At 40.8% G+C, this 15,068-nt stretch overlaps 1 protein-coding gene across 1 annotated transcript in view; it reads right to left on the bottom strand.

Annotated features, from left to right (window-relative positions):
- Positions 1-15,068, bottom strand: part of PATJ (PATJ crumbs cell polarity complex component) — a gene marked incomplete at its 3' end in the record, with an annotated part of 149,747 nt that overhangs the window by 80,990 nt on the left and 53,689 nt on the right. Inside the window, exons 21-26 of the mRNA XM_082002835.1 lie at positions 14,133-14,289; positions 12,781-12,852; positions 11,730-11,907; positions 10,684-10,794; positions 9,165-9,242; positions 6,034-6,151 (exon numbers count right to left, since the gene is read on the bottom strand). Of these exons, the coding sequence (XP_081858961.1) occupies positions 6,034-6,151; positions 9,165-9,242; positions 10,684-10,794; positions 11,730-11,907; positions 12,781-12,852; positions 14,133-14,289 (714 nt within the window). The remainder of the gene's footprint in view (positions 1-6,033; positions 6,152-9,164; positions 9,243-10,683; positions 10,795-11,729; positions 11,908-12,780; positions 12,853-14,132; positions 14,290-15,068) is intronic.

Genomic DNA, 15,068 nt, shown 5'->3' with positions numbered 1-15,068 from the left:
TTTTTTCATCTTTTGTTTTTAATGAAGCCACCATCCTCTCACGCGAGTACGGATATCATTGGCACTATGGAAGCTGCTATCCACCCTGGGCGTGATGAGGGCACTCTGCTCGCACGCCCAAGCGCTTTTTATCCCCAACTCAACTTACACAACAGGCAGCGTGGGTTTGTCTGAACCAACCTACACATGGGAGCACACACAGACTCTCCCCTCCTACGCAGCCACAGATTTATCACAATGGGAAATGCAGAGTCAAAATACTAGAGAAGTTTTAAAATCTCTTGCTTTGGTAGAAAAACCACCATTCCTCAAAAAGCATTTTAGGAAGATAAATCATTAAGCTTTCTTACAACTTCATTGATTTCTACATTATCTAGAGACAAAATAAAAGGAAGGGGACATTATTATCCCCTTTATTAGATACAGTTAAATACCCTTGCAGACAGGAAGTCTGAGCACAGCAGTATCTAGTCCATTATCTTAGCCATCTTTCACAAATTTTTTATTATTATCCATCTTTATTATTTTAAACTTATTTGAAACCAACCAGATCATTCTCAGTCAACTAACTAGACAAAAGATTTTACTAAAAAATATAATATCAGTTGAAATTAAGGATTGCACGTTCTTTCAATAGTTGTCTTTTTAGTTTTCTTATAATGGTTTTTAAGGTCTCTCCTATCTCCTATGATTGCTTCAACTCAATCACAAAAGTATATCTAAATTGTACAGTTATGAATGCGCCAAGGAAAACCTTACAAAACATTCCATTACCAACTACTCTGCCCATCCATTTCCTCTGTTTCTTTTTACTACTAACCCCTCATTATAGCAATAAGCCACAACAGGGTGCACATTAGTCTATTAGCAGATTCTTAGTGCACACCTACAACCATCCGCCACTCAAGGAAAACACACCAATGCCTATTGACACAGGCTGTAGCACAGCTGCTTGCAAGTACAAATAGCTCCTTTGTATGCTCTCCCCTCCTTTTACTTGTTTTGATTAAAAAACAAAATCTTATTCAAAACCTGATGTTTTTAAGGTTTGGGAAGCCTAAAAAACCTCTTAATGGAGAGTGACCTCCTCCAAAATAACCTCTGCCACGGACAAGCGTTTCTAGTGTGGGGAGGAAAAAATCCAAACCCATGTCGTAACATTTTCAGGTTTCTAAGATGAAGCATTTTGAAGGCTCCTTTTGCAGCAGGATACCCATGCTGCAAGTTTTACAAAACTATTTTAAAGCATAAACTGAAAACCTTAAAACAGCAAAGTCAAAGCACAGAGAAACAAAAAACACATCACACAGGGTTAGAGTTGAATACTGATAAAGATTTGACAGTATCACTAGAAGGAGAAATAAAACAAGAGGAAACACTATGTTCAACTTGCCTTCAAAGTCTAGCAAAAAACTAAGAACTTAGAAAACAATATTGGAAGTAATGGTGGTTCAAATGAAACTGAAATATGAAGGAGAAGTAGGTCTGAAACTAAGGGTCTTGAGTGCAAGAAGATATGTTTGAAAAAAAAAATAAGCCCAAAACTTCTTTAAACTTCTTAAACCACAAAAACGTGGAGGATGTCTGGAGTTTCTCTAAAGCAAGAGCTACCTAGTAGTTCTATTCCCAATAATGATCCACCCTATTTGGATCAAAAACAACCTTTGAAAAGAAAAGGGAGAACATCTACAAGAAATGACTGTTTGTTCCAACAACTCAGCAATGAAAGCTACAGTTCCAGTGTTGGAAAAGCAGAAATAAAAGGGAGCCTTGCCAAAAGGCAAGTGGAGTTAGATCCCACAGGGGAAATTAAATCAATACCAAACGGTTATTCAGCCACTTTAAGGGGAAAACAGACAAAACACAGAGACTATGAGGCAGTATGGATGGAACAAAAAGGAAAGAAAAAATTTTCTAAGTATGGCAAGAAGACTAACAATGCTTTGCTTTCATTTTCCATATGAGGAATGATGAAGGACATGGAGACAAAAGAAATGATGAGCAAGGAAAAAAAATGTCAAGGGGTACAAGTGAAGTATTTCTGGAGTATGAACAAAACTGATGAGCAGGTTCGTGACACTGCAGCTGTATTAATAAGAATGCTAAAAAATAAAATAAAATTCATCAGGAGCACAATCAGAAGACAGATTTAACAGCTGACTCACCTCAGAATGCCCGCTAAGGCCTTCCACACTATTGGCAGAGATTGAGAACTACAGGAAGTAAATGAAAGAAGAGGCTATGACATGAATTTATCTGAGCTGACACCACTTCGTGCTTTCAAGATACTTTATCTTTTAAATAATGTAGACAATAAACCCATTTCACCTGTTCACTGAAGCTCAGAAAATTATTAAAGGTTACAAAACCAGTAGAATTAGTAGAATAAGTGGGTAAGGAATAGACCAATATGAACATGCAAACAGACAATGTTAAAAAGGCAAGTACTGGCCTGGGCTGAGATTTCTGGGAAAGGTGCTCAGGAATCAGGACAGAAGTTATGCACATCAAGTAGTTCACAAAAACAATACTGTACTGGAATTCACAGAGAAAACTTTGTTCTTCAAGTGATCACAGAAAGACACTCTGTAAAAGTCCATTCCACAGCTGCCAAGATTGTTAATATCATTAAGTACAGTTAGATCTCTCTAACATGTTTTTTACTTCAAGGGTTGAGGTACAAACTTAGTTTAAGCTTCCTTAGCCTGTTTTTTATTTTAAAGAAACAGAATGAAGTGGGGAAGAATAAAATGGAAAATGCGTATCTTTGTTTTCCAAGATTCATTGGAAGGATGGCTATTGCAAAACATTCAACTTCAGTAAAAAGGGTAGAGAGAAGGAGATTCATCTGAATAGATAGGCTTGCTGCTGACAAATCTGGTAGGACTGATGAATTGAATATCAAAAGAAGTTTTATCTTTTCAGCTATTAGACTCAGCTGGCAATATCATTAGGGATGGCAGAATAGCTAAAGAATGACCAAGCCCATCAATAAGAAATGATTTCTGTGCAAAGTATTAACTTAGGTCCAGCAAGCACTCGGATTGAGGGATATCCTAATTAGGTAACTCAGGTGTTGAGCTACTTATCAAATATATTCTTCAACAGGGAATTACAACTTTAATAACAAGCTGAAATCAGTTTGCTACAATTGGAGCTTTACAGAGTTGGTTTGAAAGCTCAAGATACATATTTAATTCAACATCCACAGAGTCTGCAGTCAAATGCTCCTCCTCACCACCACTCCCCACAAAGATGCTGAAAAACCTTCTTGAGGTAACTATGTCGCATACTTCAAACAGATGAGATGACAAACTCGGTAACGGGGAGTTCTGGAAAAATCTCAGCTGGTTCAAGAACTCACAGCTTTCCCTTAAAGCAACAGAGGCAGAGCTGAACACCCTGCTTCTGTGGCCTTTTCGTCTCCACCAAAGCAGCCCTAAAAGTGACAAACCCGCCAAACTCATTAATTATCTCGGCAATGGCATGCCATTGAAGCCAAGGAAATCAGCAAGAGCAGCTGGAAGAGCTTTCCCACCAGCAGGCCCTGAGTTAGGAGCTTCCACTCTGAATGGGAGCCATGGTCACTTCAAGGTCAAAAGCTACAAAGGCATCTCTCTGCTTTGGCTTACTAGGGCAAACAAAAACCCCTCCAGTACAAAAGATGATAAGAAAAAAAATCACTGTAGCAAAAAATCCAAACCAAACCTCAACAAAAACACCACATGTATGCTGATTTAGTACAAGATAGTATAAAGAGAAGAGAAATAAAAGGTGACTAATTTTAGAAAATAATTTATGACTCCTACCTGCAATTTCAGTATTCCAATGAAGTAATTAGGAAGATAAGCTACGGATAATAATATTCTGTTTATCCAAAGCTGCAATTAACAAAGCAGTATGCTGGAATCTAAGTCACGCTGCTGGCAGCTCTCAAGTTGTATTGCATCCTACTCTTTAGGTCCTAATTCATTGCAAAACCCAGAACTGGACCATTGCAGAACCTTTCCCACAAAAAGTGCTTCAAAAAAAGGGGAATCCTTTTTTTACTAGAGTACTGAAATAATAGATCAGCAGATTTTTCTTTTTCAAGGAAACTATTTTGCATGAACAGCATTTTCTGAAATCAACTGCAAGCTTTTCTGGACAAGGACTATATACTGGTGATTCCCAACCTATGGCTGCTCAACTACCACGGCAATGGCAACAGTAAAGCACATCATCTGCCTTTCACTGCTGACATCACTTCCAAAGCAAGTCCTCTAGACATTGCTTAGACATTTTTAGACTTAATATAAACAGAGCCCTTCCTTCAGAAGATGAAGAGCCATAGGAGCCTGGCTGGGAAGAGGAGACTATCTAAGATACAAATCAGGTAGCCCTTGGTAAGAACAAGTTTGAGGATTAGACGCTATTGACACACTGAGCACTACCGCCCACAATACAAGCAATAAATGGCAGTGTATTGGGTTTGTGTGGCAAGGTTTTGGTAGTGGGGGGGGGCTACAGGGGTGGCTTCTCTGAGAAGCTGTCCCTCTGTCCGACAGAGCCAGTGCCAGCCAGTTCCAAGATGGACCCACTGCTGGCCAAGGCCGAGCCCATCGGCGATGGTGGCAGCGCCTCTGGGGGAACAGAAGGGGAAAAAAAAATTGCTGGGCAACAGCAGTCGGAGAGAGGAGTGAGCGTATGTGAGAGGAAATGGCCTCAAGTCGTGCCAGGGGAGATTTAGACTGGATATTAGGAAAAGTTTCTTCACCAAGAGAGTGGTCAAGCATTGGAACAGGCTGCCCAGGGAGGTGGTGGAGTCACCATCACTGGAAGTATTCAAAAAACGTGTGGATGTGGCGCTTCAGGACATGGTTTAGGGGACATGGTGGCACTGGATTAATGGTTGGACTTGATGATCTTGAAGGTCCTTTCCAACCTTAGTGATTCTGTGAGAGGAACAGCCCTGCAGCCCACAGCAGGAGGGGCAGGAGAGGCTCCAGGCACCGGAGCAGAGGGTCCCTGGCAGCCCCTGGGGAAGCCCACGGGGAGGTCGGCTGTGCCCCTGTGGCCATGGAGCTCCACGGGGGAGCAGATCTGCACCTGCACCAGGGGAGGGCCCCACGCCGGGGCAGGGGGATGCCCGAAGGAGGCCGTGACCCCGTGGGAAGAGAGAGGAGCCCCGGCTGGAGCAGGTTTGCTGGCAGGACCTGGGACCCCGCGGGGGCTGGGCTGGAGCAGCCTGTTCCTGAAGGACGGCACCCATGGGGGGACCCAGGCTGGAGCAGCCTGTTCCTGAAGGACGGCACCCATGGGGGGACCCAGGCTGGAGCAGCCTGTTCCTGAAGGACGGCACCCGTGGGGGGACCCAGGCTGGAGCAGCCTGTTCCTGAAGGACGGCACCCGTGGGGGGACCCAGGCTGGAGCAGCCTGTTCCTGAAGGACGGCACCCGTGGGGGACCCAGGCTGGAGCAGCTCGTGAAGAACTGCAGCCTGTGGGAAGGACTCACGCTGGAGAAGTCCGTGGAGGACTGTCTCCCGTGGGAGGGACCCCACGCTGGAGCAGGGCAGAGGGTGAGGAGCCTCCCCCTGAGGGGGAAGGAGTGGCAGAGACCATGTGTGAGGAACTGACCACAGCTCCCATTCCCCGTCCCCCTGGACTACTCAGGGTGGGAGGAGGGAGAGAAATCGGGGTGAAGTTAAGCCCAGGAAGAAGGGAGGGGAGGGGATGATGTTTTAAGATTTGCGTTTAGTTCTCATTACCCTGCTCTGATTTTGATTGGCAATTAATTAAGTTAATTTCCCCAAGTCGAATCTGTTTTGCCCATGACAGTAACTGGTCACTGATTTCTCCCTGTCCTTATCTCAACCCACGAGCCTTTCATTACATGTTCTCTCCCCTGCCCAGCTGAGGAGGGCAGGGACAGAGCGGCTTTGGTGGGCACCTGGGGTCCAGCCAGGGTCAACCCACCACAGGCAGGTACACTTACCACAGTCTGATTGTGTTCCATAAATGTAATCTGACGTAATGATTGTGGCACTACTCACTCTCTGCACAAGCGTCCTCATCCTCCTCTTCATCCACGTTAACTTCCTCTGCATGCCGTCTTTCAAGTGCTCTATAAGGAGGTGGCAATTTCATTGGAGGCGGAGCCCCATATTTTCTCTAATGGATTCAAAGACAAATAGTTACATGTTTTGTAACCTCTACGCACAAGAAGAAAAGTCTACTGTCTCTTGCACTATATGTGTATATACACAGCACTTAATTACAATGCTGAATTCTGGAACACAGGCTTTTTATGCAAGAAATCAGAACAAGAAGCGACACTGAACATCAAAAAAAGAAAATACAATTGTGCACGCACATTTACTTGTTGACAAACTACTTGTGTATCATTATAAACATGACAGTGTGAACATCAATCAAGGGTTTAAAACTAAACATTAAGTTTTACCCATTTCTCATTAGAGACTCAACAACAAAATTGTCTGGTACTGATAAAAGTCAAACTTCTAAGTACAAAACAAGAACTCAATCTTCTTAGTGCATCTACAAATAGTTAAACATAACAGTTCATCAATATTTTGGCTTAAATTTTAAAAAGATTTTGAATTATAACTCACAATAAAATTCTATTACCTCACATAAATACAGGCAGCTCCTATAATGATGCATATAGCGGCGCATAGCAGGCATAAAGAATAGGCTCTGAATCTAATGGCGGTGCTTGTTCGTCTGAGCAACTGTTTTTATAGCTCCAAGTAACCGGATCGTACCTTAGTTTGCTACATGATTTCACTAAATTACATTCAACTGTATCCCATGCAACCTCACTACTGATAGCAGGATGCACTTTAGAAAGGGAACACCGAGTACGATATGCCATTAGAGCAACCAGAATGCCCGTAATTAATTTCTTCTATAGCTGGGAAATACGACTCAACACCCAAACATCAAAACCAGAATGAAAATTTTTCACTGTATACAATGAAAGCTGAACGTGCATATGGATTTCTAACATCTTGAGCCTAAGTTTGTATAGAATAGTCTAACTAGCAAACTGCAATGAAAGCTACATAGAAAATTTTGTGAGACAAGATATACACCATCCTATCCATTTAAAAAACATCACAGGAAAGTACTGCACTGAAGACAGCATAACAATAATAAATGAAATTAATTCAATCCAATAGCAGTAAGAGTGTATAATAAGAGCACTTGGAAACACGACAGCTGTTTCCCCAAAGTATGCAATAAACCAAATATGCCTCCCACTTTTTGCTTGATGCCAGCAGAGGCAGAACTGTACAAAATCCAGAAGATCCAGGAAGCATGAGAGGACTCAGGTTCCACATTACTGAGCAGGTAAAGATGAAAAACTTGCAGCCCCAGTTTCAGTTGCCGATAACAAATTGGTATCACTATGATTTAGTAATAACTCATAGTCTAAATGTTGACCCTTTAGCTTTTTAAGACCTTAAACATTTGTTAGAAAGTCTGTGTGAAATTGCACGAGACAGCTAAGCTTATCCAGCAGTTTGCCATGGCTCAGAACGACAAGCTTCTCTTGTCCCTCCTGACCCACTGAAAAGCCAGATGAATAAATTGTGCCAGAGTACTCCATTACATCATGTTTTTGTATTAACACAGCTCTTTCCAGCACAGAGGCAAAAGCACAGTTTACATAGCCAACCAGCAAAATAATGTTAATATCTGGTTTGCCCACAAGTAGCTCAATTGTTTTAAGTGGTTTTATATAAATTACTTCAAGTGATCATTTTTAAACAAACAGATCAATAGAGGAGGATAAACAGCAACAAATCAGAGAAAACATTCAGTATTGAAAAGATCATTAATCGTACAGGAACAGGCAAATTCTCCAGCTGCATGTGGCTGCTTTTAAACCAAACTCTTTTGTGACACTTTGAAGACTGGACTAGAAATATCATTGATTCCCAAAGGGACACAGACTAGTAATCCACTAATAGCAACTCTTTCCAACTTAGAGATGCCCCTACTGTAGCACAGTATGACTGCTTTGTGAATCAATGTTCAAAGCTAAAAGGGAGCTACATATTTATGCACTGAAGCTCTTCGATATTTCCACCCACCAGTTTACAGCACCAGTAGATGAAAAAGGTTTGAAAACGATTAGGCTCCCTCTTTAACCTCCGAATGCTATAGAATGCACCACACTGGAGTCCTAGAGATTAAAGGCAGCACACTGCAAGAGGATGAGCGCTTTTGAGATCAGAAATATAGATAACAAAACCAAGAAAAGGGGATTTTGTAACTGCTTCATTATAAGTATTATCCACTGGCTTGAAAGCATGACTTCAACACCTTTCTTGATTTTTTTGAATAACTGAGCCTCATAGCTTCTGCATCTGACAGGATTTGAAAGGAGTCTTAAAAAACTTTTGGAGACAAGAGGGCCTTCTCAGTTATCCACCACACGCCAGACTATTGAGTAGGATGAGTAGGTGAAAAGCTCATCGTATTTGTAGCTGGCATGTTAAACTGCACCAGGCAAAAGTTATTGTCTGCACCTCGGCCATTATAGCAATTTGGCTGGGTATGACAAATTTTTTCCCCTATTGCAACAATTAAAATAAATCCACTGGTTTAGACCAAACAGATTTTTTTTCTCTTTTAAATCTGCTGTGAAGTCGCTTGAAAGTTACTGTGCAGCAATTGCTTCACAATTAGCGGTCCAGCTACAGATCACTCGGTCATTTCCTTGTTTTACACAGCAATGGGAAATGTAGGAGACTTAGCAGATTTAATTACCCTATAACGTGATTTTACTGAATTTCAGCCAGCCTCACATTAAGGATACCATTTGTGTACATGTTATTATTTCTCTGTTTCTACTGAACAAAAAGAATCAATTTGCCTCCACGTGGAGCAAAGCAGGTACTTCCAGAAAGATGCCAGTGAAGAGCTGCAATAAGTACAGGGTTTCAGCACCCTGGGGAGACCCACAGAACATTTGTCAGAAACCTGCCTTGTATTTGACAGAAATTTGGCAAAAATTACTTGAATCAAAGATATTTCAACAAAACACTCCAAATTTCATTTCAGACTTGGAGGAGGCTTATCATAGAGTTATAATGTGTGCTATTATACCATTTGATTTAGCATAACTTGGGTATAGCATTGAATGGATAAATACCTTTTCACTCTTCTCTTCTTTGACTGCATCCTGATCTTTGCTGCCTTTGATTCCCTTAGGCTGTATGGCAGAAACCACCTGAAAAATAATGCATATATTACGTATATTAGAAAGAGCATTATAGCTGCAAAACAAACATCTAAAAGTTGGGTAATGGCAATAATAAAGTTACTCAGTGCACTCTTCATTTTGCCTTATGCAGAAGGGCATCGCAGTGCAGTCTTTAAATCACATTTTTACTGAATTTACAAACATTCTCTACTTTTAGTGCTCACTGATATCTAGTCCCATCTCTCCATTCAATTAAACACTACTCTGAAGTCAACAATATGGATGCACACCCTTGATACAGAGCTCAGTATGGACTCCTGAAGTGTCAGTTCTTAATTATTCCGATAGAGACCAATGGCCATGCACACCGACACGTTATAAAAGAGAGCATGTTTAGCCTCCATGTAATATTCCTCCTTGCTGTTCTTTATTCTTTCAAAATGTAATATATTCCCACTCCTCTGGCAGCACCTTATTTTGGTGAATGGGAGTTGGGACTGCGCAGCACCGCTAAAAGTCTGTGAATGTCCAGTTTCTTACAGTCTACAGTTCAAAGCAAAGCAACTCAAAATTTCAAGTTGTCTGTCTTTCCCTTGATCTCTCTAGACTGACTAGGAAAGCAAAGGTCAGAGATGCAGATGAACACTCATATGTTCTGATGGTTTGTTTGGATCTTTTCTGTGAAAAAGCCAATACAGAAAAGGAGCCAATTCAGTTGCCATCATCACTGCCTGACCACCTTCCCAGCATAGCTGGTGAAAGTCTTAACAGGTTTTTAAAGACTCCCTGGAGCACTGGAAAAATAATGGACACGCATTATGCCAGATTTGTCTACAGTTGTCAAAAAGGTCTCCTCAGGTCTACTAATCCACCAAAATTGCCAACTAACTTCTAACTTCTCAGATTATACCAAAAGTACATAGAAGTCTTGGGTTTTTGTGTGTACTTCAAGGCAGGCAGAATTGCATGCCTTTTCTTACTAAGGCTTTAAAAGGTTTCTTGCCTTGGCCTTGAAGATGAGGAGACATCTAAAATATCTTGAAAATTAACTTGCTCCCAAATAACTACTTCAGGTCCCTTTGGTGACACATTTTACACAGAGCCGCTAGTGTAAATCTGACTAATTTTAATTACACTTTTGTTCATTTGGATAACAGAGTATATTTTTAGATTATGAAATACGAACGAATTAAAATACACAGGGCCAGAACTCAATTACACCGGTGGGAGAACTGAATTAACACCTAGTCAACTGATTTACATCTCCTCAATTTACACCAGAGAAACGAGGTTTCAAATCAGGCCAGACAAGTAATCAATCAATCATGTGGTCTATAAGCAGAAACTCTGACAGAAAGGATGGACACAAAAATTGATGGAACTTGCTGAAACTAATTTAGACAAGTTTAAAATAAGGTGCATATTACTCATTTATTAAGTTCTGGAATAAAAATAGAAATAAACTTACTTTTGGCATGTTAGACAAACCCTGAACTACAAACACGACAGGATTTCCCGCATTCTTGATTGCTTCTACCGCTTCCTCATGTGTGGCGTTTTGTAGGTCTATCCCAGAAACCTAACAAACAATGTTTTTTTTTTTATTAGGCAGCTTGTCTTTGGCACAGTCTCACCACAAGCGATCACACACATTTGCAGAAGATTAGTGTATCTGAGGAAGGTACCAAAAGCAGTCAAGAGAAATTATTTGCAAAGTATGTTTCCATGCCATGATGGTTTCGTATTCTTAGTACTAGTTACTTAGTTACTTAGTATTCATAATTAAAAGATGGCCATACGTTTCCCAAAGCAATTCTTCTAGAAAAAAACATAAGGAATAAGATTGTCAGAGTGACAGATACAATGCTAGGTATAATACAACTCTCAGATTTTATCTGTTTGTGAACTAAACCTATTTTGAAACAACTTTTCAAAACGTCACGCGCAACCCTAAAGCACAATACAAGAACAGCACTATCATCTTGGGAGCCCAGATTCTGAAGTATTCATTTGGAGAAAAATGAGTAAAATCAACACAGAGCCAGAGATGAGAGCCAGGAATGGCATTCTCCCCTACGGCACCTGCCAGAAGCGGGGATTTCCCCCAAATAGTAGTTAATCAGACTGTTAACTGCTCCAGATTCACACACACAAAATAACAGCCCAAATTTCAGTATGAAGAGTCCATGTTCTTCTATATATTATAATTTATGCTTGTAAAGATATGCTATAACTTATTACTCATTTATATGGGAAGAGGGCACTCATTTTTTTAATTTCCCCATCAGATGCCAGGACCTATCTTTTCTTAAATATAGAGGAGAATGTTAAAAGAGCTTCACAGCCAGACCTTAAACAAACAAAAGATGACACCAGGGGTTTCTTTTGGTTTTTTAAAACCGTGTCATCAATACTTCATGAGGTGGTCGCAGTATTTTGTCCCTCTCTCCTCCAAAAGCTGTTTCAGTCAATCTTTATTTCTTAGAATGAAAAGGCAGGTTTATCGGCATTTACCTCAAGTATTTTATCTCCAGTTTTTAAAGCCCTTGTTCTTCCTGCTGGGCTGTCTTCCAAAACTTGTTTGATAAAGATCCCTTTAAGTTCTTCTCCATTCTTCAAGCGCTTTATGACAGTTTGTCCACCAACAATACTGATTCCAAGAGACACATGAGGGTCCCTAAAGATCTCAACACTGAAAAAGTACATGCAGTAGTTTAACTGCTTGAAACAGTTCTTTTAAACTATAAATGCACAGCCTTAAATAAATGTAAGCTTCTGGTCTTTCAAGAAGGTTTAATAAGTAAAGGGGTAAAGTCAGAAGCCTAAGAATGCTCTCAGCAGAGTTGGCTTTTTACGGCAAGTAGACCTCACCCCATAAAAAGAATAAAATTCTGCTGCCAACCCGTGCCTACTGGGCATAGGCTTTTATTTCAGAGAAAGTCAAGGTAAAATAGGCAGGTCTTCAAGTAAACATTCATTCTCTTTCCGTTTGAGCAAATTGGCTGGAAATGGCGAACACTGCAAGTGCCATGCTAGACAAATAATAAAACAAAGCGTCTCATACAACTTTCTGAACACTGACTTCAGCCTATCAGATGCAGATTAATCAGCTTCAGCAGAAATTTTCTGATCATATTTTACTTAGGACCATAAAAACAATTCACCTAAAAATGTTAACAATACAACGAGGATGTGGCTAAAACTTGGCTTGGCAATTTGGAATTCTGCCATTAAGTTTAGCAGAGAACCCATGGAAAAGGAGACAGCAGCACTATGTGCATTGTTCACACCTAATAGTTATTAAATGAGCAAGAACTTGTAGGTCATCCACGATGTAAAACCGCCAAGCTTTCCCAAGTCAGCTGTATAAATAGAAGGCATAATTCTGTTGAACATCTGTTAAAAATTCACTGTATCTAAGAAAGCCCAAGGTACACAAGTACCTTAAAGTTATTGGCAGAGGAGGGAGGGGAAAAAACAAACACCACCACAAGAACTAATCAGGCTCACAGAAAAAAAAGACATAAGGTATATGGGAAGAAATAATGTAATCACATGAACATACGTCCGTGGTGGTCCCCAGTGGCTGAAGTTTGGAGTTTCTTCTCCTTCTCCTTCTTCTCTCTCAGGTAATTCACTAATTGGAGGCAGAGGGAAGGGAGGAATAAAAAAATTTAAAAATGCATCACCCATGCCAGGTCGCAATTCCTTGCATATTTTGTATCTGGCAGAGAGACAGCAACGCTTTCTCACACTGTCCAGTTTAAATCAAATGTGCAGAGTCAACAGACTAGACAGGAATTTTTGTATTTAGGTTTAAACGTACTTAAGGAATGCTCCAGAAATAAACATGATGGGCAGGCCAAATTTATAAGCTGCTCTGTGATATACAAATCTGCACTGCTTTCACTCATTCAAAATTAATTTTTAAGCAATTAACACTTACTTTCTGATAAATATGCTGTGGTTCTTATAGAGGGATATAAACATGATAAAACCAGTCTAGCTGACCAGAAAGCAGACCATGCTGCAACTAGAACAGATCCTGTGTGTTCCATTAAACACCCCAGAACAGGGTGTTAATTAAACTTTTATACTATATGTGACTCACCTATTCACAGAATAGGAACAGAAGTATGGAATTGCATGCCCCCACAGAAAGTTGAAACAATACGTCCTTGCACACATTTTCTGGAGAACCTGAGAGCTGTAAATGCTACTCTTAAACTGCAAAAAGGAAGTAGGATATTGTGCTGGAGAAATAACCCCCTCACCTTACTGTTGAACTGCTTTGCCTCTGAGAGAAGGTTACATATGAATTAGGGAAATACAGGCCCCAGAAGCAGATCCACTACCCACTCACCCAAAACTGGTGGGGGAAGTATGGGACACTTGACAGATGTGGCAAATATCTACGACCAGTGCCAGCTCAAGGCTTATCAGCAGCACTGGCAAGACTAAAATTTCCTGCAGAGGTCTGAGCACCATGGCTGAACTGCTCTTCCCAAAAGGAAGAATCAAGGAAAGGGAAAATCAAGAGGACAGAGCTGTGGTAAGAAGTGAAGGGGAGAGCTTCTTAAGCAGTAATGACCAATGCTACCAGTAACGGTTACGTCCCTCTCCTCCAGGTCACATCCATACTCCCCTAACTGTGGAGTAAGTGAAGTAGGTGGCAGAGCCATTTGCACTTATCTGTCCTAGTACTCAGGAGAGGAAACGTGGCAAGTAAAGATTCAATAAGGTTGTAAGGCTCCTTGGGCAAAAAAATACAGCTCCTTGGGCAAAAGTCATAGAACCGGCCAGCTATGTACATCTTACTGTTTCACAGCTTTTGATGATTAGTCAGCTAAGCAAAGCAAGAAGAAAATTAAGAGTATTAATTGAAAATCAACTGAAAATTGAAATTTTTCTCTATACCTGCACAACGTTGTTCTAGGCTGAGCAAAGGTGGTAACTCGCCCAGATTCTGGGTTCTTGGAAAAAATATAATCCTCTCCTTTTAGTTCTTCCTTTTCAACAGCTTCCAGATCAACAGCAAGCCCGTGTCCTTTAGAATCAATTTGAAGCTTTGCACCTGAAGAAGAAAAGGCACAGAAGTAAACTTTTGCTTCCTCCGTCTCTGCACCTACCAGTTATTGTCCTTGGAAATAAACCCCTTAGCTCACCATGCTCCAAACGTGGATGTTATGTGACGATCAAGAGGCTTAGAGATACAGAACATTTATTTCTGAAGGAAATTTAAATCACACTGAACACTTTTATAGCACCTTGCTTCTGATGTACCTGCAGTCAAGCAATAACAGGAAATGCCAAATTTTTGTGGAACCGAGACATGCTTAGGTACAACTTTCATGACAGACACTCCTCACAAAATCACATAATTAGAAATAGCGAATCCATCCTTGATGCAGGGAAGGTCTGGTCCAGCATGGAATCCCATCAGGCTGGGGAATTCTGATGTAATTTTTGTGTCCTAAGTATCAACATTAATTAAACTACCAGAGCTCCTTGCAAGAGTGGTCAGTCTGCCACTGCAGCTTACATAGCGTCTGCTGTACAACATGCAGGTGACAAAGAAACGAAACAACCCAACCTCCGTTCTCCCAGCTGGTAAGTGCTATCTCAGGCAGGTTGTTAAATTTAGTTCCCTGATGATCTACCAAATTCTAACCACCCATTTCTGGCCATCCAACAAGTACAAACTTTGTTTCTGAGCACAGATTACAAAATCTGGGTATGGGGCAATTATCTACCATAGAGGTCACTTGCAAATTTTGATTGTAGTAAAGTTACCTCCACAGCCTGTCACTTTTTTTTTTTAAGTGCAAAAATCAATAAAATCAGCAATGAAAC

This window comes from Phaethon aethereus (genome assembly GCF_964289735.1).
Source record: "Phaethon aethereus genome assembly, chromosome: 8".
Classification (NCBI taxonomy): domain Eukaryota; kingdom Metazoa; phylum Chordata; class Aves; order Phaethontiformes; family Phaethontidae; genus Phaethon; species Phaethon aethereus.
Note: the sequence above shows the minus strand (reverse complement) of the source record. Positions and strands in the feature narration are given on the sequence as shown.